Genomic DNA, 27,821 nt, shown 5'->3' on the forward strand with positions numbered 1-27,821 from the left:
TGTGTATCGTTTGGACTATCGACTGTTTCTTCTCTGTACTCCTTTCTATCTTTTTATGAAACTGTACGTGTGGTCTATGAATTAAAGTGTATTTATGTGGATACGCTAGTTTTTGTTCCTGCATACACCCAGACCGCTTCAACTGGTGACCCCTAAGGACACGGAATTTGGAGAAGATGTCGGACTCGGAACGAGACAATGTAACCGTACGTACCAAGAATAAGATGGCGGAGCCAAGATTTGAGGACGCGGCAAGCACAGCGGCGGCGCCTGTATTTCTACCCTCAACGCATGGGCATATGAAAATTCCACCTTTTTGGCCCGAGAAACCTGCTATATGGTTTGCTCAAGTGGAAGGACAGTTCGCCATTATGAAAATAACGGACGACCGAACCAAATTCTATCACGTCCTAGCAACGCTTGATAGACAGTACGCAGCCGAGGTAGAGGATATTCTCACTGGTCCAGCTGACTACGCCCGCTTGAAGTCCGAGCTGATCAAGCGTTTATCGGTGTCGCGTGAAAACAAGGTGAAGCAGCTGCTGATGCACGAGCAGCTTGGCACACGCAAGCCGTCGCAGTTTCTCCGGCACCTGCAGCACCTTGCTGGACCAACCATACCTGACGACTTCCTGAAGACGATCTGGACGAGCAGGTTACCCACAGGATTGCAGCCAATTATTGCTTCGCAGCCTTCGCTGTCTCTAGACGCTCTCGCGGAACTAGCCGACCGTGTGCACGACATTGCAACTCCGACACAGCAAGTGGCCGCCACGTCGTCGTCAGCACCGTCATCATCGATCGACCTGCTAACACAGCAGGTGGCGCAGTTGACAAAGCAGGTCAGTGCGCTGCAGTCGCAGATCAGCCGACAGCCACGTCAACGAGAGCGAGGCCATGGACCCAGGTCACGCAGCGGATCGTCATCGCGCAGCCAAAGATCCCAGTCCAACTACCGACGCTTCCCAATCTGTTGGTACCACCACAAACACGGATCCAACGCGAAACACTGTGTAAAACCGTGCGATTACCGTTCAGGATCGGGAAACCTTCCCGGCAGTCAGTGATGGCGACGGACGACTGCCAGACTCATACCGGTCGCCTTTTCGTCAAGGATCGTGCAAGTAATATAGACTATCTGATAGACACTGGTAGTGACATTTGTGTGTTCCCTATTTATGCAATTAAAGAGCATCGTACTCGTGATAAATCCGATTATCAATTGAGCGCTGCCAATGGTTCGGCTATCGATACTTATGGCTATATACAGCTAAATTTAAATTTAGGTTTACGTCGGAACTTTCCGTGGCGATTTGTGGTTGCTAATGTCACAAAACCTATCATTGGCGTAGACTTTTTATCATTTTATCAACTTATTGTTGACATCAGGAACCAAAAGTTGATCGATAGCCTGACCAATGTCAGCACTGTTACTAGAGTAGCTACAAGCAGCACCCTGGTGTCCAGCGTGAAAATCCCGACTGGTGGTAACAGTAGGTATCATGCCATTTTATCCGAATTTCCGGAAATAACACGTCCCGCTGGTATTCCGGACATCGTCAAGCATAACACCACACATCATATTAGAACCACGCCTGGACCCCCTGTGTCATGCTCACCCCGCCGATTAGCGCCTGATAAACTCAAAATAGCAAAGACCGAGTTCGATGCTATGGTCGCTAACGGTATCGCGCGTCCGTCTGATAGCCAATGGGCATCACCCCTACACCTCGTTCCTAAAAAGGATAACGGGTGGCGCCCTTGTGGTGATTATAGGTTATTGAACGCCAGGACTATACCGGACAAATATCCTATTCGCCATATACATGATTTTTCCCACTCCCTCGCTGGATGTAAATTCTTTTCTGTGGTTGACCTTGTAAAAGCCTACCATTTCATCCCAGTCTCTCCAGCAGATATCCCGAAAACTGCAATTTCCACACCTTTCGGACTCTTCGAGTTTCCGTACATGACCTTCGGGTTGCGTAATGCCGGGCAAACTTTTCAACGGTTTGTCGATGAAATGACCCGCGGCTTGGATTTTTGCTATCCATATTTGGATGATTTTCTCATATTCAGCAAAACCCAGGCCGAACACGAGGGTCATCTACGTCAACTCTTCACCCGAATGAAAAACTACGGTGTGCTCATCAACACTAATAAGTGCATTTTCGGTGCCCCTGAGGTAACGTTCCTCGGATACATCATATCTGAGAGCGGCACCAAACCACTTGACAGCAAGGTGAAGGCCCTAGCTGAATTCCCAGTGCCTAGGACGGCCAGAGAGCTCAGGCGATTTCTGGGCATGATAAATTTTTACAGGCGATTTTTGCCCAACGCTGCCCAGATTCAAGCTCCACTAAATGCCCTACTCACTGGGTCGATCAAAGCCTCTCACCCCGTTACCATTACAGGTACCGCCTGGGATGCTTTTGAAGCGTGCAAAAAGAGCCTTTGCGACGCTGTTCTTTTGGCCCATCCTGATTCCCAAGCTAGGCTGGGACTCGTCACTGACGCCTCAGATTCGGCGATAGGTGGGGTCCTGCAGCAGCTAAAGGATGGCGACTGGCAGCCACTAGCGTTTTTCTCGCGCAAGTTGAGCCCGTCACAAGTTAAGTACTCTCCATATGACCGTGAGCTCCTTGCAATATACGAGAGTATCAAATACTTTCGGCATATGCTGGAGGCCACTGACTTCACAGTCTATACTGACCACAAGCCTCTGTGTTACGCTTTCCACGAGAGGAAAAGTAACTGTTCGCCACGTCAGTATAGACACCTCGACTTCATTTCACAGTTCACAACGGATGTGCGTCACATCTCCGGGAAGGACAACGTCGTTGCCGACACGCTTTCCCGCATTTGTGAGCTGCAGATGCCCGTCGATCTTGAAGTCATGGCCAAACTCCAAGCCACAGACTCCGAGCTGTCAGAACACCTTCAAGGAGGAACGTCTTTACGCCTCCAGAAGATGAACGTACCTGGGAGTTGTACTGAACTGTACTGCGACGTCAGCACACCAGCCCCCAGGCCTTTTGTTCCCAAAGCACTGCGTCGACAAGTTGTCGACTGCCTTCATTCGCTTTCGCACCCTGGTGCGAATGCCACAGCCAAGCTCGTTGCACAACGCTTCGTCTGGCCACTGATGAGGAAAAACTGCCGAGAGTGGACAAAGGCGTGTTTGGCTTGCCAGCGCTCGAAGGTAAACAGGCACGTTGCGTCACCAATAGGTACGCTCGATTTGCCTTCGGCGCGATTCAAACACGTCCATTTGGACCTCGTCGGTCCACTACCCCCTGACGGTGACTATCGGTACTGCCTCACACTCGTCGATCGCTTTACGCGATGGCCCGAAGCTGTGCCGCTTACCGATATCACCGCCGAAACAGTGGCCAAAGCGTTTATAGCTTGTTGGGTATCCCGTTATGGCTGTCCCACAGAGATCGTCACCGACCGCGGACGACAGTTTTTGTCAGCGCTATTCCAGCAGCTGTCCAAATCCATCGGTTTTGATCATCGGAAGACCACGGCATACCACCCGCAATGCAACGGCTTGGTTGAACGCTTCCATCGGCAGCTGAAGGCGGCCATCACTTGCCACGCAGTTCTCAACTGGACGGAGACTCTGCCATTTGTTCTCCTGGGCATCAGGAGCGCCTTCAAAGAAGACCTCCAAAGCTCATCGGCTGAGTTGGTATATGGTGAACCTCTTCGCCTACCCGGTGAATTCTTTGGTCACAACATACCTGGCTATACGACCGACATCACCGACTTCTCAGCTCGTATGAAAGCTTTCGCCGACAACATACGTCCCGTTCCCCCCCAGCATCACTCATCTCACAGAACTTTCGTGTTCAAAGAGCTCGCCACTTGCAGCCATGTATTTCTTCGGGAAGACATGTTGCGTGGCTCACTTCAGCCTGCTTACACAGGGCCACACGAAGTTCTGAAGAGAGGTGCCAAATTTTTTAAGATTAAATTAAAAGGGAAACAGACGACTGTAAGCGTAGATCGGCTGAAACCAGCCTACATACTGATCGATGACTCAAATTTGCCATCCCCCAGTCCTCCAGACCCGGAATTCCGTGAAACTACCAACATTCCAGTTATCCCCGACGCCCCTATCTCACGAACAACGCGTTCGGGGAGAAAAGTACGTTTCCCGGACTATTATCGCCCGTAGACACGGTCTTTGGAGGGGAGTGATGTAGGGAACCTACATATTTATTATAATTTATTTATATAATTATCTATTAATATAATTTATAGTATGTATTAATATTATCTATTTACTAATTCTATCTTAATTATATTTATATTCACACATATTTATTACATTACTAAAATATTCAACGCGCAAACCCGCGCGGCAAACTCATGCGTCATTAAACGCATCATACATCTATAGCTACAGCTAGTAGACACGCGCTGCGCCGGAGTCGACCGACCAGCCGAGCGAGATCCCACCAGTCGTGATTTGCCTATGCACCGCGGAGCTCACGCCGCTCGCTATCGCGCCGCACCTAATGTCTTATGCCACCGCTCGTAATTCAAATATTGCTTGAGCTTGTGACTTGTATGTCTTTCACCTTTCTTCTTGTGTATCGTTTGGACTATCGACTGTTTCTTCTCTGTACTCCTTTCTATCTTTTTATGAAACTGTACGTGTGGTCTATGAATTAAAGTGTATTTATGTGGATACGCTAGTTTTTGTTCCTGCATACACCCAGACCGCTTCACTTTCAACAAGCTCGACAATCGAAATTGGCGCGCAAAAATAAATTGACGCCTGTCAAGATTGACAGCTCTCATTTTTTTTTTGCGGCCATGCTGTTCTGACATAATGATTATAGTGGTTTTGGACTGGATGAATGGTTACAAATGTTACGGTGGTGTGGTGTGGTCACCTGCAGCAGATCCCGCGCGCGGAACACCTGTCCCTTGGCGGGCTCCGCGCGGAACGAGCGGCAGCGCAGGACTCCGCCCCCCCCCGCCCCGCACTCGCACCCTGACTCGCTACTGACAAAATACATTTTAATAAGTATTATTGTCTTAGATCAATACATTTTTGTACATACATTGATACAGTTGATAAAGCAGGTCCAACGCTCAACCATCCACCAGCAAACTAGGAATAGGAAGTATTACTGCACATTTATCCCGTCAGAGTACAGCACTGTATGTTAGGTACACAAAAGCTTTGCCGCCTTTTGCTATGTCGATTAAAACGTTTATTTTAGGGTACTTTATTAATATTTCATTGTGTAAGCATTCGTTTGTGAAAATATACAACAATGTAGCATATTCGGGTGCCGACATATTGGGAAAAATCGTTTTCCATAAGATAAACAACTTCGAAAACTATGGGATACGCCTCACGCTGAAGTTTTCGAGCCAGTAAACATTCGAAAAGAAGCTCGGAACATTTCACACGTGATGACTTATTAAAATTATGTACTTTATACAGGTAAGATCTTCAGTCAAAATCAAACAAAACCTATAATAATGTTATTATTTTCAGGATAATCCACTAAATCCTTCCTTTTTCCTTTAAACTCGCACCACGATTGCGTAGAAGGTATTTTTGGTCGTAAATCCGCAACAATATTGAAAATTGGCGCTTTTTGCCTGCATTGGCAATGTTTGTGTACCTTAGTTGTACCAGTAGCGCCATCTGCGCTGAGCTTTGCGTAATATGCCCTATTAACCTATACCTTGCTTGGTGGAAGGCTTTACGGAAGAACTGGCGGAATCTGAAGTACGTAAGATTGATGGAGCATTATGTACACGAGTTCTATATAGTTCCCAAGCATAAATATGTACTTATTTCGTTTTAAGTTATATGTATGTTACATTTTGTATGCATATCTATAATAATGTGCAATGAAGGATTATTGTATTGTGTGTATGGTCAGTTGTGTCCATGCAATTCATATTCATTTCTTTGCCAACTATGGTCTTCAAATGATTGCTTAGTTACTTGTGACTTTAGTCACCTTCTACAGGTATAAATAAATAAATAAATATATTAGGACAAATCACACAGATTGAGCTAGCCCCAAAGTAAGTTCGAGACTTGTGTTATGGGATACTAACTCAACGATACTATATTTTATAACAAATACATATATAGATAAACATCCAAGACTCGGGCCAATCAGAAAAAGATCATTTTCCATCATGACCCGACCGGGGATCGAACCCGGGACCTCTCGGTTCAGAGGCAAGCAATTTACCACTGCGCCACCGAGGTCGTCAAGTATTGCAAGTCTACGTAAGTGTGTACAGGAATTATTTGCAGGAATGGCTTTTGTAATTATTCATTAATTTTATAATTGTTTAAATTTCAATTGGAATTATTATTTGAATTAATTTTTTTATTATGATATTTACTAACTACAGACATATGTAAGTGTTACTAACAAATATGAGTCATGGTTAACAAAATAAATAAATTATTCATTCATTCATTCTTACACCCTTACATATTTTAAAACAAAGGCCCCTGCCGCGTCTGTCTATCCGCGATAAACCCAAAAACTACTGTTCAGATTTTCATTTCACTAACATAACTATCTATTGTCCCTATCTATAATTCCTGAGGAAGTTTTAGGAGTACAATTTGAATTATGCTTTATCGGAGCATAGCCAAGTCGGGCCGCTAATAAAAAAATAAAATGCATTTGTTGACATACAGTACAGTTGGGGGCATATAATACAGGTCTGTCTGCATTTTGTATCACAAATTAATTTTTATGTTGTTCCACGTGTCTTCTCTAGTATTGTTTCAGTTATTTTTTAAATTACTGTGGGCGTGTGGTTCCGCCCTAGAATAGGACCACTCCATAAAACACAGCCTTAACAGCTGATAGGTAACGATAGCATTCCCAAAGAGGGTTGACGTCAGGCGGGCGGCCGGTTGTAAAATCATAGCCAAATTTTCCAAATTATTTTTTTTACTCTAACCCTGGGCTCGGGGGCGTCACAGCTCCGAATGAAAACGGAACACGCGAAGATGAGAAAGAGACTTATAGATTACATGATAAAAATCAATACAACGTCGCTACATAACCTAACTAATATTATAAATGCGAAAGTAAGTTTGTTAGTTTGTTACCACTTCCCGCTTTATCTACTAAAGAAATCTTCTTGAAATTTTGCATACACGTAGTTTGTAGTGTGGAGAAGGACATAGGGTACCTTTTATCGCGGAAAAATAACTGTTCCCATGGGAAACTTACCTGGGCGAAGCCGCGGGCCAAAGCTAGTTACAAAATAAATCTCTTCTATATTCGTATCATTCATGTTAATTAGTTAACAAATAATTTTAGTAACCTGTGAAACAATTCATCAAATTTCAATTTATGAGCAAAATACATACGGGTCGAGCAATTTGGGCATGCTGCTGCTTCTCTCCTTGTCCCCTAGGAGGGGGGAGGCGGGGGTCTGTCTCCGCTTCAGCCTCACTTTACCCCCTTCCTCCCCTTTGCGCTTGAACAGTCTCTCTTTGCGACCCCCTTCGTCTTCCTCCTGAAAATAGAAACAATATATCTTGTACGTACATACACCCCGGGCGGTTCGCGGAGCGAATGCGGTCGCGCTGTCTTTAAATTTTTCAAATTTTAACAAGACAAGATTAATTTTACTATATAACTGTACATTAATTACTCTGTACTGTAGTAATGTCAATTTTTCGATTCGATTTTGGAAATTATTCCTTCCTCAAGAAAATTTATGGATTGTAATGACCGCGCGGCCGCGGCGGTCGAAACGCTCTGCGAACCACCCCACTACATAGTCTTAACTAATATTATAAACGCCAAATTATGTTTGTTTGCTGCCTCTTCACGCTCTATCTACTCAACCAATCTTCTTGAAATTTTGCATACATGTAGTTTGAAGTACGGAGAAGGACATAGGGTTCGTTAGGAAGGACACGTTCAGACCGGAAAAATAACTGTTTTTGTGGGAAATTAACGCGGGCAAGAGCTAGTATAAAATGAAGTCGTTTCCTGCTATCAGTCCCTATGTATGTTTAAAACTAAGCAACGGATTTTGATACGGGTTTTATTAATGGATAGAGTCAAAAGGAAGGTTTAGGTTTAGAACTTATTATGGTGTTACCCGAGCGAAGCCGGGACGGATCGCTAATTGAACAAAATATATTTAAAACGACGAATACGAATTTATACGAATTTAGAAAATTACGAATTTGTATAGACAGTTTTCAAATCAAATCATTTATTCAAAAATTAGACCTTCACAGGCACTCTTTCCCGTCAATTTTTATATTAACTAGTTATTTCTCACAAGCTACAAACTACTTTAATTTTAAAAATTACGTCACGTATTGCGTAAATCGACAAATTCCCTAGGATGCCACATCCATCAGAGCCTGGCTTCATAAAGTGCTGGCTTGATATTGTCGCATGAGATGAGATACGAGTTAGAGCCCGGCCTCTTTGCTACGTCGGGCTCTGTCGTCCTCCGTCGCGCTGATATCCGTCGACGGATCTGAATCAACGCAAAAATCGTACGGAGCATCGACATAACTTCAATGTCAACTGCTATGCAAAACAACGGAACGGCAACGCGCTGACGTAGACGCACAACGGAGCGTGGCCATACCTGCAGCGATATCTTGGGAATGTTCTTCCTGAGGTCCTCCCGGAGTATCTTCCTCTGCACTGGCGACTTGACGTCATGTTTCGGCTTGTCGTCCAACTCCTCCGTATTGCATTTGGAATGGCTGCTACACGGGCTCTGCTCTATGGTTAGCTGTGGAAGATGATGAAAACATATTGTTTATGTTGACAATTGTTTATGGATGATAAAGTCTTCGATTTTATCTGGTTATGATTGGAAGTTACGATTAAGAGATAATCATATAATGTATTCATAAATGAAATTGTAATTCGTTAAAGTGTGTTTGTTTGGCCTTCTCTCATGTCAAAACAGGTGATGGGCTTTTGGTGTGGAGATGTTGGTGAACTAGAGCTATATAGGCCGCGGATAGGATACAGACATCAAATAATAAAAATAATACTTCTCTGTTAAAATGTATCAAAAAGTAATTTTTAAATTAATACTTAACTTATAAATTTAAGTTTTACATAAATAACAATCTCAACTCATCGCGTTAACATGTCGATTGTTTTATTTCTCAAAAAAATAATACATAATACAGAATAAGTTACGTCTCGTTCTGTCAATATCAAAAATTAAATTTAATTAGATAGGTACCTAAGTACAAAAAATATTTCAATAATAAAATAGGTACTTTAAAACATGCGTTTGGTAAATTGTTTAGATAAGTAAAATCAAATAAAATCATTTATACAGAAATTTGACCTAGGTACACAGGCACCATTTCACGACAAATTTTATACAACACAGTAATTTCTCACAAGCTACAAAGTACTCGCATTTCGGAACGACCACTACCGAGAAGAAAAGCCTAACGAAACTCATTTAAACAGTGTTGGTAAGGTAATTATACCTGTATGACGTTATTTGGAGGCGATAAACCCTGGTCGAGTTGGTCGGGCCGGCTTCGAACTGGTGACCCGTTGATCTCCAGCACTCGATCGCCGACCCTCAGGGTCAGAACACCGCAAGCTGAGTCGAGCCTGAATAACGTTTCAAATTCAAATTCTTTATTCGACTTATTGTTGACCTGTGTTTTGAAAGTCGGTAGCAGACTTAGTTTTAAATAGATTTTTGAGGTCAATAAGTGATGACACTTATTGACGCCAAAAATTTATTTAAAACTGTAGTTTAATATATTTAAAAATGTATTTCAAACTGTAGTTTAATATATTTAAAAATGTATTTAATACTAAGTCTACTGCCGACTTCCAAAGCGCAGGTGAAGACGCGGCGCGACAAACTTCACCGCGGCCTTTTCTCCAAAGACGTCAATTAACAAATGTGGGTGTTATAAGTAGATTATAACTCCAATATTCATAAAAAAGATAAAGCATACTTTAAGCTAAAGTATATTTTGTCACTATCGCACTTTACAAATTTTGACATTGAAAGAACGTGAAAAAATATACTTAAGCTTAAAGTATAGCTTTATCTTTTTTTTATATCTCTATTTTTTATGAATAACAGCGACCCGTCTGATGTACCTTTCTAATGGTGCAACAATTTTTGAAATCGGTTCAGTAGTTTCGGTGTTTACCCGCCTCAAACATATAAACTCACAAACGCTTACCTCTTTATAATAATAGTATAGATATGTACGTAAGGATAATTTCACACAGTCCCGTGGTCATATTGTCCAGAAAACAAATAATACAAACCATATATTTAATATATTACACATGTTTGTTTAATTAAGCAAATTGTACACAAAACTTCCTATAATTTCCTTTAGCTTCTAGCCCTTCTAAGCGAAGGTGGACGCGGCATGGGGCTATGGTTTCTGAAACTTTACCAACATCACCACATACCTACGTGCAATTTTGTGTACTGACGTCATAGTATATTAGTCAGTACGGGTAAATTGTGTATTGTCCATTGAACGCGATTACGAATTTACGATGCAGAGCTGGACAATCAGACAGACAGCTAGTGCAATTAAACATATGTTCACAAAAGATCTTCACAGATAAATTTTATAAATAAATATATTTATAAATGTAAATAAATGTATTTACGACAAATCACACAGATTGAGCTAGCCCCAAAGTAAGTTCGAGGCTTGTGTTATGGGATACTAACGCAATGATACTATGTTTTGTAACAAATACATATATAGATAAACATCCAAGACCCGGGCCAATTAGAAAAAGATCATTTTCGATATGACCTCTCGGTTCAGAGGCAAGCACTTTACCACTGCGCCATCGAGGTCGTCAAATCAATCAATATATAGTCTCTGAATGACAAAATTTGGTATGTAGGTTTATTGGGGAGTGTAACGACGGTCGCTAGTTTAATATCCTTACATATTATAAAACAAAGTACTCTGCCGCGTCTGTCTGTCTGTTCGCGATAAACACAAAAACTACTGCAGGGATTATCATGCGGTTTTCACCAAGAAATAGTGTGATTCCTGGGGAAGGTTTAGGTGTTTATTTTGTGTTTTTATCCGAGCGAAGACTGGACGGGCCGCTAATATAAATATGGAGACAGCATCAGACATTCAATAGTTTTAGTAACACAATCTAAAGTATTCTAAGAACACATTTGGGAACAAAACATAAACATACATTCCTCGAAGTATCGCATGTTGTATTTCGTCATATAGTATTTGCGGCGACATAACTGACTCATCGTAGACACACTTAAAATTACTTGAAGCTTAGTCACATATTGAATACACATTAATTTTTTACGCTTTGTATTATTAGATCAAACATAAAATATAAATAAATAAATATAAATATATTAGGACAGATCACACAGATTGAGCTAGCCCCGAAGTAAGTTCGAGACTTGTGTTATGGGATACTAACTCAACGATACTATATTTTATAACAAATACATATATAGATAAACATCAAAGACCCGGGCCAATCAGAAAAAGATCATTTTCCATCATGACCCGACCGGGGATCGAACCCGGGACCTCTCGGTTCAGAGGCAAGCACTTTACCACTTCGCAGTGGTAAAGTGCTTGCCTCTCACCTCACCGAGGTCGTCAAGGAATATTAGAGGAATAAATCAAGTTAAATTATATTATTTGTATATATTTCTGAAATACTAGTAGGAAAGCGGCGGCTTCGACGTGCAATAGCTGAGAAAGTAACTACCAAAATTCATACTACTAAAATAAAATACTAGTATTTATAGAGACGCTGGCAACACTGTGTGTTTATCAACCAATCATGATCATTTCGCTATTGTAATGGCAAAAATTTAGTTCGTTGCAGACAGGCTGTACATTAAAATAAAAATGGACCGAAATCGATTGGCATACATTAAAAAAAATACACTCGAACATTATAACCTCATCCTTTTTTGAAAGTCTAAACAAATCTAGCAATACCTACTGCATCTAACATCTAAAACTACTCTTTACGAAATGGCGGCACATACAAACATACAAGCAGTTAGTACCTATGGCATGTGAGTTGTATGCAGAGCGACAGTGCGGCGCGTAGGAGCGCACGCGCCGCCGACACCTTGCAACCGGAACTGAACCCAATTGCTATGTTAGTAAGGTTTAAAATAGCACAGCAAGATTTAGGTATACAAATCAAATTCAAATTTAAAAAAAATTAGGATGATATACATCACTTATTGACGTCAAAAAAAAATACTTAAACTATGTCTACTGCCGGCTTCCAAAGCGATGGTGAAGAAGAAGCGGCGCAACAAACTTCACCGCAGCCTTTTCTCCAAGGACGTCAATTAACAAATATAGGTCTTATACATATATTAAAAATTAGGACGACGAATTTACATCATTATTAAAAATGTCAAAATTTGAATAAATAAATAAAATAAAAGTTGTATTTCCAATAAAATTATTGAAAATTGTCACACAAAATATATACATATATATAAATAAAAAGCTAAATATACAAAACGTACGTAATAATGTCATAAATCAATTACATATGTTATGAGGATACTGCACCATGTTTGGGCCAAGTGTTTCGATTTAGACGAATAAAAACGTTTTGTAATAAGACCTTTGATTTTAAATCACACTATAAATATTAAGGGTACAAATAACACAGATTGAGTTAGCCCCAAAGTTCAAACAACTAGCAACTAGATTTTACCCGCGGCTTCGCCCGCGTGATTTTCCCACGGGAACAGTATTTTTCCGGGATGAAAGGTACCCTATATCCTTCTCCATGCTTCAAACTACATGTATGAAACATTTCAAGAAGATTGGTTGAGTAGATAGAGCGTGAAGAGGTAACAAACAAACAAACTTACTTTCGCATTTATAATATTAGGATTACATATCTAAATGAATATTACAAAATGTTACTTACTGTTGCACTGTCAGAGCTAGGCTGTCAGCGGCGGGCGCCAGTTTCAAAGCGGTAGCGGGTTCTTGTACCTCGAGGGTGTCGTGCGTCTCGTGCCCCGGAAGCAAAGGGTAACATGCGCCGCTGTGAACGAAGTCATATTCTTAATATTCTTTATTACCATCGGGAACCTATAATTATTGTATCCCATTGATATATATCTAGTTTTAGGAATGCAAGCTTTCCTCCCAATGCAGGTTCTCCTTGAACATCTATACTATTATTATAAAGAGGTAAGCGTTTGTGAGTTTGTATGTTTGAGGCGGGTAATCTCCGAAACTACGGAACCGATTTCAAAAAATCTCTCACCATTAGCAAGGTACATTATCCCAGATTGCTATAGGTTATATTTTATCTCAAAATTCCCGCGGGAGCGAAGCCCCGGGCAACAACTAGTGTTAAAATAAAAATTGAAATTTTGACAGTAGTTATTTGTATTTTTATGTAACAATATGAATCATATCAAGGTTATATTTTACATAATATTATATTTTAAATAGCTGTTGCCTGCGGCTTCGCCCGCGTAAATTTTCAGAAGGGTATAGATATTTTTCCGAGGATGAAAGGTACCCTATATCCTTCTCCGTACTTCAAACTACATGTATGCAAAATTTCAAGAAGATTGGTAGAGGATTAGGGGAGTAGATAGAGCGTGAAGAGGTAACGAACTTATATTCGAATTTGTAACACTAGTTGTTCGCCACGAACTTAGAGCTCGCGAACACAATATTTTTTTACAAAATTGTGAATATATCAAAAACGACTGAACCGATTTTGATGTCCCACCAAATTAAAAATTCTATTGGCATATCCTACATGCCTTTTAAATTTCATCAAAATCGGACCAACGGTTCGAAAGTTATCGCGTTACAATTATACATACAAAAAAAAATATTTTTGCCTAAGTAAATCAATCGCTCGGTCAATTATTTACATGGGATTTTGTCTAAGCAATATTAACATTTATTTGCGAAATAAGTGTACAGTCTGCCACAGAGAAATCTGGCTCCCTAAAGATGGTATTCAAATGGCGAGGGGGGGGTCAGATTTCTCTATGGCAGACTGTACAATACAACAATGTAGCAGAATGTGAGAGTGGTGTCTCACCAGTAGAGCGCCATGCGGCCCACGATCGCGTAGGGCTCCGCGTCGTCGAGCAGCGCGGCGCAGCGCGCGCACGCGAAGCACTCGGGGTGGAAGCGTCGCGCGCCCGCGCACATCACCGGGCCCGTTATCACCTGACCACAGTTATAACAAAAATAAATTTTGTTCACTTCAGTCAAACAGTCCATATTATCTATATTATAAAGAGGTATGCGTTTGTGAGTTTGTATGTTTGAGGCGGAACTACCGAACCGATTTCAAAAATTCTTTCACCATTAGAAAGGTACATTATCTAAAATTGCTATAGACTATATTTTATCCAAAAATTCCCACGGGAACGAAGCCCCGGGCAACATCTGATCATTTATTATACACACATTCATTAATACCGCAACTTATTATCTGAAACTTAATACGTATTTGTTTACCTTTACTTTTAATATGTATTAGCTTCGCCCGCGTGATATTCCCGCGGGAACAGTAATTTTTACGGGATGAAAGGTACCCTATGTCTTTCTCCATACTTCAAACAACATGCATGCAAAATTCCAAGTAGATTGGTTGAGTAGATAAAGCGTGAAGAAGTAACAAACTTACTCTCGCATTCATAATATTAGTTAGGATAAATATAATATTTATTTATTGGTGCACACAACAGTTACAAAAAAAAAGTACTACCACTTTTATAAGTTACACCGATGTACCTACATTATAAAAGTGGTAGCGCAGAAATCAATTTTTTGCATGGCGCGAAAATATCTGCGCCAATCATAGCGCGTCATTTGGACGCGCGAACAAAACCGTTCGCTATTGGCTAATGTCTGGAGTTCGCAGGAGCGCCACTCCCCGACTCGATCGTACAATTGTTATGAGCGAGATAGCACGACTCCTGTTGTTTTTTGATTTAAAATCTTATGTAGTAGCAATAAGTTCGTTATTTCACTAATGTTCTCATTCGGCCAGAGTCGGCGGTCGGTTGTACTGTTCTGCGCCGTCGAACATTGCCGAGGTTACTTATAAACGTGGTATATTTGTAACAACTTATACATTTTTATGGTAAAAAAAAAAAATCAACTGTGTGCAATGGCTGGTTGTACCAAAAGTGGGTACACGCAGCAAGATAAAGATTTTATTCTAACAAGAAAACATGAGTACGTCAGTAAATATATATATAGTAATGATAACAAAACGTTATAAGATGTGAAATGTGAAATTTAATGCAATAAATACATTGAAAAACAAAAATGCCAAAGGAATAATATAAATCTAGTTTTTATGTACAACTTTTAAGGAAGTAGCAGGTAATTCGCACATCATTCAAGTATCATTATCAGTCAACACACCTGTGAACATTGCAAGCAGTTTTCACCGAAGCGTGACCAGTAGTCATTCTGACAGAACAGCATGCCCTCTTTCTCGAAGTACCATGTTGACAGTGCAGCATCGCACACTGAGCACCTATTGTTAATTATGAACTATAATAGATATTTAAAATACTCAGTTTTGACAGACCAGTCAATATTTTTGACTGTTCTCTAACGTCAAAAACAAATGAAACTTGTACACGTATGACAGTAATGTATTGTGAAGTGAGATTTTTTAATTATCTTGTTTGGTTATTTAACTACCTTCATGCATTTAAATATTATTTTTAAGTAGGATGAATTGATGACGACCTCGGTGGCGCAGTGGTAAAGCTTGCCTCTGAACCATGAGGTCCCGGGTTCGAACTCCGGTTGGGTCATGATGAAAAATTATCTTTCTCTGATTGGCCCGGGTCTTGGTTTATCCATATATGTTTTTGTTATTATAGTAGTTGAGTTAGTATCCCATAACACAAGTCTCGAACTTACTTTGGGGCTAGCTCAATCTGTGTGATTTGTCATAATATATTTATGTTTATTTATTGACAAATATAATAAATTTAAAAATTCTTAAATCATCCCATGGGATGAATTTAAACCAGCCTGTATCACCTAAAGAGGCTTATTTAGAGTAAAAAAATTAAAAGTTACAGCTAATATTCTTGATTGGCATTTTTTATATGATGATTAAAAAGTATTCATTTGTGATTGAAGACAATTAGACTGACCTGAAGCAGTCCTTGTGCCAATCTTGTCCCAGTGCCGAGACATAGTCATCATCACCGACATTGTTCAGACATCCTGCACAATTGATGGGCTCTGAAAATACATAATTTTTCACACATATTTCAAAGAAATACTACAAATATAATTACTGATAAAATCTCCACCGCTCTAAGTATCAACATCATTAAGTATAAGAAGAGAAAAGTATATAAAATTAACTTATTGCAACAAGATGATAAGAAAGATATATATGACAATACATACTGTGGAATATTTATCTGAATAAATAATTATAAACAGCTTATGATAATAATTTAAACTAAACCACAAATGACCACTTCACTTGGCCTTCAGATTATAATAATGACCAATTAAAGAGTAAAAAATTTTTATGCACATTGTTTTAATTGTAATCAAAGGATGTTATAAATATAGCAACATTCTAGTTAACAAGTGAAACCTTCAAATACATAAACACGAATTTTATTAACACGGAAAAAGTCACTGCACTGCACTCAAGTGAATTTATGATTGTGGAAGTTCGAGAGTTAAATAAGAGAGCCTTAAAGAAATCTAAAAGCAAATTTATCGAGAACGAGGCGAGGCTCATGCAAACAAAAGATAAATTTAATGGGGAATCATCGCCCACACACAACTTTTATGACCAAAGTATCTACGCATAGTTAATAAAGTACTTATAGAAGCATTATTTATTCAAAAAGTAGGTTCTGTTAACTTACGTTTGCAATTAGATCCTTCCATTTCATTTCAAAATACAACATTTATCACTAAAAACGATGAAAATCACTAATTTACAATAACACTAAACAAACTACTCCATTGAAGTTGAAGAATGACGTAAATACACTTGACATATTGAAACTTGACAGTGACGATTACGAGAATAAAAGTGTTGCTAGTGAATTTAAGTTACAAAAAAAATGGTACAAATAGGACGGCAGCGGCGGCGCGTTGTTCCACTTGTACAAAACTCTGTGTTTAATTTGGAGTTTTCTCGTTTTGTAGGTCTCCCACCATTTATTTATCCAGTATTGGAGTGAGATTATTAGTCGCGATTACATACAGGCACAAAATGATGTATAATTTTCTACAAGTACTCACCGAGATATGTGGCTCCTCAGACCAGATGTTTAGATTGAGGAGCCACCTTTACAGTAACATTCATTTTATTTCGACAGTAACGTCGGATGTGATGATGTACAAATTTCGAGATAAGTGGTGCAAAATTTATTTCGTCATAGACTAATGACATTTGTATATTTCCTTTTAAAATCTGAAGTGGCTCTTCAATTCATGCGAAAATATTTTCATTATTATTATTAGAATGAAAGTGTAGACAAGAGTATACATATAAATGTAAGAGCTGATTTAATTAAATTTTAGTGAGTAGGTATCTTAAAATAAAATGCGCAATAAACATTTAAATTTTTATTCATTAAAATAGCATCTCACACAATGTATTTATACAGCAATGCATAATTTAAAGAAAATTTGTACGGTATAGACACAGCAATTACAAGGTTACTTTATGCTTGTGCTTATGTTCCCTCTTATTTCCGTATTTGTTCAACTTGACATTAACCTTGACCTTCACTTCGAGTTTCTTCAGCAGCTCTGACAGTTCCTCATCAGAATTTTCTTCGGAGGTGTCTTCTTCGCTCGATTCGGGTTCTTCGCTATCTGGCTCAGTGGTGGTAGTTTCAGTTACAGGTGGAGTTGTGGTTAGCACTTCCGTAGTGGTGGGTGCTTGTGTGGTAGTGGGTGCTTGAGTAGTGGTGGGTGCTTGAGTAGTGGTGGGTGCTTGAGTAGTGGTGGGTGCTTGAGTACTGGTGGGTGCTTGAGTACTGGTGGGTGCTTGAGTAGTGGTGGGTGCTTGAGTAGTGGTGGGTGCTTGAGTAGTGGTGGGTGCTTGAGTAGTGGTGGGTGCTTGAGTAGTGGTGGTGGGTGCTACAGTAGTCTCAACTTCTTCCCAAAGCTTTTCGAAATCAATTCCTGTTATTTGTTCAAGCCAGCCAAGGAAAGGACCGGTCCTGCAGAAACCTGTGGAAAATAAAATATCGCTTTTAGACATTTAGCCGGTACATGCTAAATGCGAGAAACGAACAGAGGGCTTAGTGCGGGTTTGCAATTAATTTGCAATGGCGCAATGTAATTGGACCGCTGCGTCTCACTTCGAATCGATTCGTGAAATGCAAATCCGCACTAAGCACACTGACCAATTTTCGCTGGCAGCACTCATTCCCTTGTTGATACAGTCATATATTTAAATGCCACTTGTATTTAGAGTTTCTGCCGTAATTTTACTTCATCATTTATTTATTCATTTGTGTTTTTCTTACTTGATAAGTTTTTTACAAATGTCATTTTTGACACAAGCTTTAATTGTTGTCAGAGAGATCTTATTGCATTCAATGTGTGACAAAAAAATCGGTCATGCTTATCATAATAATGCATTGTCATCTAAACCAAACGTGTGTACAAAATTTCAGCTCAATCGGCTCAAGATATCTTCAACCGATTGAGCTTCAAAATTGAGTTGCATAAACCCACCCGAACAGACATAGGGGTGTATTAACATAGGTTATATTGCAAGTTAAATAAAAGCTTAAGCTAGACAAATTAAAAAACCCCCGACTTTCAAAATTCATTTCGCTACAACTTTTGAATAACTGAACCGATTTTGATCAAACATATCTAAGAACCACCGCATAAAAAGAACGGTATCCAAATCGGTGCACCCGTTGATGAGCTACGGCGCCACGTACGTAGACAGACAAACTTAGCGGTCACACTTATAACACCCCTCTTTTTGCATCGGGGGTTAAAAACTATAATAAAAGATGCTAAAAACTGTCAGCAGAATCAGTCATTGTATAATCACAGCTACAGGTCAGATCAGAAGCGGTGGTGGTGTAATGGTTAAGACGCCCGCCTTTGGATCGAAAGGTCCCAGGTTCGAATCCTACTCGTGTCACACGAGTTTGTATACCAATCTGACACATGTATTTTGTGTTTCATCGACCACCACTTGCTTCAGGTGAAGGAAAACATTGTGAGGAAACCTGCACACCGGTTGATTATTAACTTGTGTGTGAAATGAAGAAGGCAATGGCAAACCACTCCATTGCTAATGCCAAGAAAATTGTTGTGTGTGTTTAATTCCACGTATGACCACGACCCTCAGCCATGAGGAATACGACTATGAAGAAGAGGTATGTCAGATTCGTGTATCATTGTTGGTTTCTGCTAGCTTTTTTATAGGAAATAATGGTTTTTATTATTTGCTAGCGACCCGACTTTGCCCCGTCATTTATGTACATATGTTTAAACTTCCTTCCTTTTTGCATCGGGGGTTAAAAAGTGAAGGTAGATAGTTACCGGCAGGCAGGCCGGAGTGGCAGCCCCACTGCCCTCCGGCCACGAACGACGCCACACCGATGAGCACTTGCTGTCCTGCGCTGTTGCTCTTGATCAGTGGACCGCCGCTGTCACCCTGACAGACAGACGTCATAAATATATAGTTATTTTATAAATATAAATATATTAGGACAAATCACACAGATTGAGCTAGCCCCAAAGTAAATTTTAGACTTGTGTTATGGGATACTAACTCAACGATACAATATATTATAATATATACATATATATAGATAAACATTTAAGACGCCGGCCAATCAGAATAAGATCATTTTCAATCATGACCCGACCGGGGATCGAACCCTCACGGTTCAGAGGCAAGCTACTGCGCCACCGAGGTCGTCTATGTTATAAATAAATAAAAATAAATTTGTAAATAAATATACAGGGTTACAGGTGTCAAACGCAAATACCTCCTAAAGACTACTTGGGTACATCAAAACAAGCAACTTTTATTTTACGACTTTTCGTGATTCGTAGTTTTTTTTTTTTCATATAAAAAAAATACAATACCACTTGCCTCCGGTGAAGGATAACATCGTGAGGAAACCTGCACACTGGTTGAGTATTAAGCAATGGCATGGCAAACCACTCCCATGAATAGTGCCAAGAAAGTTGTGTGTGAAATTTAACTCCTCCCTCAGCCATGAGGAATACGACTATGACAAACCGAATATAATCCATATTCTATCATGTCTGAAATAAAAATCTTTCAATCAATTGTACAGTTAACAGGACATCATCCCACCCAAGTTCATTGCAAACTCGCCACTATTACCGCGCCATAGAGTTTCAGGCCAACTTGATGTGACTGACTGACTGTACCTGGCAGACGGACTGCGAAGTGACGTTGTAGGCCTGGGTGCAGATCGTGGTGGTGGTGATGAGGTTGACGCCGTACGTCTGCTGGCACACCGAGTTGCTGATCGCGCGGAGGTACACCCAGTTCAGGATCTCGGGTGTGGCGCCTGTGAGTTTAATATTAAAATTGAAAAGTCAATTTCGTGTCATCTATTCTATGTGTTTTTTTATTTTTCTCAGAGGGGGGAATACTGCTGCGAGCCTAGACAAGTAGATTTAGGGAAAAGTTGGCACCGGAGGTTTTTTCATATGCGCAGGAAGCTGTCATTTCGATTCCAATCCAAAAGTCAGCTGTATACCACAATGTATTTAATCTGTCTCGCATTCTAAATGTAATAAAACAATACTCTAACGTCATTATTTGAGCATTCATGTTATCTATTCTACTTTTTTTTTATTATTCTTTTGCGTTGCGATCCAAGACGTGATGTGTTAGAGGAAATAAAATAATCTCTGTCAGTCCTATTTCCATGTAACGTTGTGTCAGCGCATCACGTCCGAGAGAGACGCGTGACTGCGGGGTCGACGCAACAACATCATAATTATCAATAGTATATGTTCGCGCCGTTTGTAGCTTAAAATATTATTTAATTTTGAATATGACGTAACAAAATGCCCGTGAAGGCCTAATTTTTGAATCAGTGATTTGATTTTGATTTCCTGCACATATAGGTATGTTACCGTCAGTCCAAAGCCTTCCATGTCCGCTGGCCTGCACGATCTCGTTGTGGTAGTCACTGTACGCGTCCGCTGCGCTCTGGATGCGGATTGGCTGCAGCAACTCTGTTCACATAGCATTGATTGGTTATACACATCATAAACGTGATATGAATAAATAAATAAATAAATATACTAGGACAAATTACACAAATTGAGCTAGCCCCAAAGTAAGTTCGAGACTTGTGTTATGGGATACTAACTCAACGATACTATATTTTATAATCAATACATATATAGTTGAACATCCAAGCCAATCAGAAAAAGATCATTTTCCATCACGACCCGACCGGGGATCGAACCCGGGACCTCTCGGTTCAGTGGCAAGAATCTTACCACTGCGCCACCGAGGTCGTCTAATATGGAACGTGGCTATTGCTATACTATTGCTAAGATATTCTTTAAACGCATGTGCTGCAAACCATACCAGCCCTATTAATGCGAGCACGAGCGAGTGTTTACATTTTTATTCGTTGCCGTCGCAAATCAATCTAAATAGAACGTGCCACGCCACGTTTTGTCATCTGACTACAGCAATTCGTTTATTAATCTGTTAATTTGTAAAATTTGCAAGTCGATAAATAAAGAAGAGAGAGAGAGAGAGATTAAGAATAAGAAGACTGAGTGTAAACGCTCACTCGCGTCGTTATTGCCGCAGAATTATTTAGGGAAATATTCCCGGCAGCGGCAGGAGAAGTGGCAGCGGGCTGAGTGTAAATGTTGGGTTAGAGTTCCAAAAATGTGATTGTTTTTTCGTCACTCCACTTCTGTGTGCGCCGGGCGGCGGCAGTGACATGAGCGGTTATAGGAGGTTACACGCGCTGTCACATACATACAAACACGTGACCATGGAATTAGTAGGTATTGTTGTACGAAGTACTTACTAAATCCATGCACGTAACGCGTTACTAAAGTCCACGTGCTGTCTGTTTTTCTCATATTGTGTACGCATCGTGTAAAAAGAAAGGAAAACGTGTGACGTAATCACGTGCTAATATATGTGTTTTAAGTTTCACTAACAGCCAAAAATAGAATAAATTATACACGTAAACCTTCATCAGGAATCACATTATCTATTGGTGAAAACCGCATGAAATTGCGTGCAGTAATTTTTGTGTTTATCGCGAACAGACAGATAACAGACGCGGCAGAGTACTTCATTTTACAATATGTAAGGAAACATCCTTACGTAATTTATAAAATGACAGTTTGAATGTCAATTTATAAGCGTCACGATGAGTTTTTAATTTGAACTCAAAACGACTTTGCGCGGGAAAGTGGAACGATAACGGGAGCGGGGTGTCACGGATTAGTCATTATATCTAAAAAATGAAAAGATTAAAAAAAAAACTAGAAAATGACGTCCAGTAATTGGTCCTCTCATCGCTTGGACTTCAGGACCCAAGTACAAACTATCAAGCGTTTCAAAAACTTAATTTTGTATGTTATTCAGTTTTTATATTATTTATTTATTATTTCACGTGAATTAAACAACAAATCGTGCATTAGGTATCTCTTAATTATACGATAAGATGGTTAAGATAAAATTGATAAGGTATTTTTTATTAATAGCATTGAAAAATAAATTATATCGGACCATTTAAAATATAATGGACTTAGTATAACTCCTTGTGGCGATCCAACACTTGCCAGTATAAAAGAAGGGAATATTATTAGTACAGGACAATTTGGAGGCTGTTGCCTTAGAATTACGTTTAAGATCAATTACTAATAATGGTATGAATAATTAAATCATATTGGACCCATTATAGATCCTTGTGGAACTCCAACGCTTACCATCATTAAGTCGGGACAACCTGGAGATGGTATCAAAGAATATAGATTACGAAATAAATATTTAAATCGTATAGGACCCAGTAAAGATCCTTGTGGAACTCCAGCACTTACCAGAATAAACAACAGGAATGGGCAGCCTAAGGATAGCGATATCGTTAGGCTGGACCACCTGGGGGGTGTTGTCGTTGAAGGTGGGGTAGTTGTACCACTCGCGCGTCTCTCCGGAGTACTCGGCAGTATTGATGGAAACCACGCCGGCGTAGACTATGATGTATACTTGTCTGTGGAGGTGATAATTGATATGTAAATATAAAATGCCAATGGTTTTCTTAAAAGTTGAAAAAAAATAAATAGGAACGCGTAATTCCGCCCTAGAATAGGACCACTACATATTCTCTAGTATGCACCATTTGAAAATAAACGCTTTATCTATCCATGTAACTATCCTCCCGTAGATGTCATACGAAGCGACTAAGGGACTCTAAACCTCGGCAGCTGACAGGCAACAATAGCATTGCTATTAGTGTATAGTGTAATCCATAGTGGGTTGTAGTGGTTATGAAATCGAATCTTCAAAATTTTTGAGGATAATTTAACTGATTCTTGCGTCACAGCGGGAACACGCGAGAATGAGAGAAATCTTCGAAATGTGGCTTCGACCGCAATCTAACATCAACCAGAATTTTAAAAAATAACAGTTATTATATGTTCAAAAATAACGACGGACCCAGTAAAGTGCCTTGGGGCATACCGGAACAAAAGACGACGTTATAACCATGAATAATTGATATATTTGAAACAAACCTCTACTCACCTGGCAGTGCAATGCGCAGCCGAGATGACCCAGTTGTTGTGCACAACGGAGCCGCCGCAGCCGCTGACGCCGCCCGCCGCGTTCACCATGCGCAGCGCCGCGTGGTGCGGGAACTGTCCCGGCGCCGCGTCCCAGCCCGACACGATGCGGGACGCGCCTGGCGGGACATTACATTACAGTTAACTAGTAAGTCATAATGCATCAACTTTAAAAGCTGTCTTTTATTCAGGAGTACTCATTTTAGCAAGTACTATTATATATTTATTTATTTATAACTAGTATTATAAGTTTTATGTATCGGATAAGGGTGTGTACAAAAGAACTGAAATTAATAGCAATATAGCAATGTGACATTAATTAACTGAAAATAAAACCAAAATTTATCTCTATTCTTAAATATCTATCTCAAAACCATTTCATACATAAAGATTAAGTATATAATAGTTAATAAGCCAATGGATAAACTTACCATTATTTTGCGAAACATTTTCGACATATTCGGCAGGAACGATGTCAGCTCGAACCTGAACGAAACATCACTATTATATTAATTGGCTCCCGCACATAGACCAGACATAGACAACTGCTTCCGACGAAAGAAACGTCAACAACAAAAAAATATAAAAAGCTTCCGTTCTATGCTTGGATTCCGACATTCTTTTTTAGTCCGATGGCTTACGCAATCTATGATAGCGCGCACGCATAATTAGCTCAGTCTACTTTTATTTTAACTTCTTCGGCATTCTTAGTTGTCAGACCATTGGTATGCATATCACCTTGACAACGTCAAGCCAACCCTTCTTGGGTATATCCCCTCTGCAAAGACCAAGCGGCATAGCCAGACATTTGTTCCCTAAGGGATTACGCGAGCCTTGAACGTATCAGCGCAGGCGGCTCTCCTGAAGTTTGCTGCGTAATTATATTAGACAAAAATATTAATTAAATAGTTAAGCTACTTTAAAAATATGTGTTATATTTACCTGATTATATGCTACTGCCAACAAAAAAGTCACTCTCCAGAATGTCATGGTGCCGGCTGGAGTTTAGGCACTGGTCTAGCCGCCCTTTCTTCTGCTAATCACAACTCTGATTTATTATAATCTAGTTAATTATTATTATTAGTGCGATAAGGTTACGTCGACGATCTGATATATAGATAAATGTTTTTAATTGTTAATATGAACGGACAGAACGATATCGAACTGATACCTGTTTGATATTGTAAAAGATTACAATTTCTTGGGGAAACGTCTAAATCGAAGGGGTCCTACAAATCGATTGTGTTATATACAATAGTGAGTGCGGCCGCGACTGATTAATTTGATTTATTGTTAAATACCGAAATAACTATGTATTTCGATTGGTTAATCATATAAAACTCTTTCGTTACTGAGTGACTGACTGACTGGCTGGCTGACAGACAACGTACAGCCGAAACTACTGGGCGTAGGAAGCTGAAATTTGGCATGTAGGTTCCCTGGGGAGTGTAAGTGGGCACTAAGAAGGGATTCTGAAATTCCCACGAAAAACGGATTTTTACTCACATACGAAGTTGTGGGCATGTAGTCGGTCTCAGTTCGCTAAAGCTAGGTGTAACCTGATTACGTTCGGCTAGAGTTAGAGCTTTGTTGTTTGTTTGTTGGGACTCAATGTCACACCGTGATTTCTGATACTTACGAACTGTTTGCCGCTAGTGTACAGCCGGCATTGGGTTTTATAAAAACTGACGTCATTACTAATCATGACGTCACTTTTTGCACAATAATAATACGATAATGAAAAGATTATTGGCTACGATTTGTCATTAATCAAATTGTCAGTGATAAGATAATGCGTGGAATATTGCACGGATTTATCAATTGAGACCGATTAAAAAAAACATTCTTGGTCCTTAACCACAACAGCGATAACTATAAAAGATGTTATTGTTTAAAACTCTTCAGATATGATGACGACGATTTTTTTGTATTAAGTCATCATGTTTAATGAAACCAATAAAAATATGAATAAATTTGCGGTCTTGCCAAGTAGAAATGTCGCGCCCCCTTTAGCACCACGTTTTCCATTGCGCATTCTATATTCAAATTCTGTCTTTTTTTTAATTTGAATTTAGAATGAAAATACAATGTAATGGCCGTTTTTCTACTATTTACTTACTTTAAAACTTACAACAACTGGTATTATTTTACAAATTATATTATCACAGTGGCGCACGAGACATTTTGACATTTTAAGTTGAGGTGTAGACGAAATAAAACTCGCAATGAAAATAGTAAAATAGACATGTATTCTGCTCGACCCGTGAGTATTAACAAGCACAGCTCGCGCTTGGCACGTGTAGCACCGACAGTCCGCCATATTGTGCGTCCTACGTGAGCAGACCGAGTGTGTTCGTGTGGCCTTTACATCTATACATTTTTGAAGATTTATCAAAATTTATTGCATTTTAAAATTTAATTTGTATCATATTTTGAAGATAACACAAAATTAATATCTGAAATATTTTTTTATTTCTTATTTCGAAATGTAACTTTTTCAAACAGCAAGTTTCTATAACTGACACCAATTTATGTAATAGATATGTAATAACATTGATTACCTACGTAATAAATTTTACCAAACCGATAAAAAAAATGCATTCGTAATCTTGTCAAGTTGAAATGTCGCGCCCCCTAGCGCATCACGTTTTCCATTGCGCGTTCTAAATTCAAATTGTTTATTTTGCTTTAAATGCAAAGAAAAAAAAGCTAAAAATGTTCTTTGTATGAAAAAGCATTATTTTATATTTTTATTTATTTTTTTATGTAATTATTCGCAATGCGATAAAGCGGCGCGTTTCATTTGAACCTAGACAACAATATTATATTGACATAACATTTATGACCTAAAAATTTTCAAAATTCCCGCTAAGTGAGGCCACACCGAACACGAGATATTAGAGAAGCGTTCAAAGCGGTCAACAACACCATTACAAATACTTAACGTCAATAATAACAGTTCGTATAGACTTTACATTATTGTCATGTCATAAGTACAAAGTTGGTCTGCGTCGTGAAGCTATAGGTGATACTGGAACAAACAATCCTAACAACTTATTGATCCATAATACATTAACAGCACATCAAGTTATATAGTCTATGTCGCGGTAATAGCGGCGAGTTTGCATTGAATTTGGGTAGGTTGATGTGCTGTTGACTGTACATGTATTGACATCTCTTTCATCTGTAGCCCGACATCTTCTTGTGCAGTGAAATGTATAACTATCACGTTATACCATTGTATAAACTTCGCAATATTTTAAAGGTATCGGGCGGTCGATGAAAGAGATAGCAATATATGTGCATCTAAAATTTCTTAAGAGTATTGCCTCCAGTCTTAACCACAGCTTCATAGTCTGCGTACACATCAACTATGATACGATTCATTGCAAATAGTTTCCAAATTAAATGTTAAGAAAAGCTCGACGTAGATGGCGACACCGGCGCATAAACTGTATGCCGTCAGAGAAAACAATAGACAACGTCATATCTTTCTTTTCGATCATACAAAAAAATTAACGCGTATTACAATTACAAGGGAAGAAACGTGACAAAGTTTTCTTTAATTTTCTTTGCCTTTTTTCTTCTATTTACATATAGATTCGAAGTAAAGTTGATGTGTCGTAAACCCTTACAGCTAATACATATATCTGCATTTAAATAATACGGTTAAAAAGCCTTATACAAAACTCAAAACGTAAGCTTCACATACAAAGGGGAAATAATTTACACAAAACCTTGAAAACAAGCATTTTCATACACATTTTAAAAATACCATCCATTGCTTTGTCATGATATTAAAATAAAACATCTAAATTACGCCATCTTAATTATACATATATATTTTTAAAAAGCAAATTAATCGTCACAATAATACTATTTTATTGTTTAATACTTATTTGACATTTCAATTGACAGCGCTAACTGTCAACTGTCAAAATTCATAAGCGACATGACTAGCCGTCGA

At 39.3% G+C, this 27,821-nt stretch overlaps 2 protein-coding genes across 5 annotated transcripts in view; both read right to left on the bottom strand.

The window, feature by feature from the left end:
• Window positions 1–17,053, bottom strand: part of LIMK1 (LIM domain kinase 1) — a 28,712-nt gene extending 11,659 nt beyond the window's left edge. For 2 of the 4 annotated variants that reach the window (XM_053760898.1, XM_053760895.1), the window contains exons 1-10: window positions 16,930–17,053; window positions 16,192–16,282; window positions 15,443–15,557; window positions 14,103–14,233; window positions 12,960–13,079; window positions 12,070–12,147; window positions 9,500–9,629; window positions 8,629–8,778; window positions 7,382–7,530; window positions 4,908–5,019 (exon numbers count right to left, since the gene is read on the bottom strand). In XM_053760898.1, coding sequence (XP_053616873.1) covers window positions 4,908–5,019; window positions 7,382–7,530; window positions 8,629–8,778; window positions 9,500–9,629; window positions 12,070–12,147; window positions 12,960–13,079; window positions 14,103–14,233; window positions 15,443–15,557; window positions 16,192–16,282; window positions 16,930–16,951 — 1,098 coding nt within the window. In that variant the 5' untranslated portion in view covers window positions 16,952–17,053. The remainder of the gene's footprint in view (window positions 1–4,907; window positions 5,020–7,381; window positions 7,531–8,628; window positions 8,779–9,499; window positions 9,630–12,069; window positions 12,148–12,959; window positions 13,080–14,102; window positions 14,234–15,442; window positions 15,558–16,191; window positions 16,283–16,929) is intronic. The other 2 variants (XM_053760896.1, XM_053760897.1) reach the window with 2 other exon arrangements.
• Window positions 17,054–17,623: 570 nt separating this feature from the next.
• LOC128678989 (collagenase-like) lies at window positions 17,624–24,904 on the bottom strand. The gene is made up of 8 exons (XM_053760916.1): window positions 24,797–24,904; window positions 24,286–24,340; window positions 23,817–23,973; window positions 23,114–23,283; window positions 21,170–21,271; window positions 20,453–20,595; window positions 19,589–19,703; window positions 17,624–18,250 (listed from the first exon to the last, which is right to left on the bottom strand). Exons 1-8 carry the CDS (start codon window positions 24,842–24,844, stop codon window positions 17,724–17,726), a joined length of 1,317 nt encoding a protein of 438 aa, XP_053616891.1. The 5' UTR covers window positions 24,845–24,904; the 3' UTR covers window positions 17,624–17,723.
• Between the last annotated feature and the right edge of the window lie 2,917 nt (window positions 24,905–27,821).

This window comes from Plodia interpunctella, chromosome 21 (genome assembly GCF_027563975.2).
Source record: "Plodia interpunctella isolate USDA-ARS_2022_Savannah chromosome 21, ilPloInte3.2, whole genome shotgun sequence".
In the NCBI taxonomy this organism is placed as follows: Eukaryota; Metazoa; Arthropoda; class Insecta; order Lepidoptera; family Pyralidae; genus Plodia; species Plodia interpunctella.

Excerpts from the sequence above, each read along its gene's own strand:
- LOC128678989 (XM_053760916.1), bottom strand. The coding sequence starts at position 24,844 with ATGACATTCTGGAGAGTGACTTTTTTGTTGGCAGTAGCATATAATCAG. Across the intron at positions 21,272-23,113 it reads CATTCCTGTTGTTTATTCTG|AGTTGCTGCAGCCAATCCGC; the intron begins GTAAGTGCTGGA and ends CTATGTGAACAG. Across the intron at positions 20,596-21,169 it reads TGGAAGGCTTTGGACTGACG|GCGCCACACCCGAGATCCTG; the intron begins GTAACATACCTA and ends TTAAACTCACAG.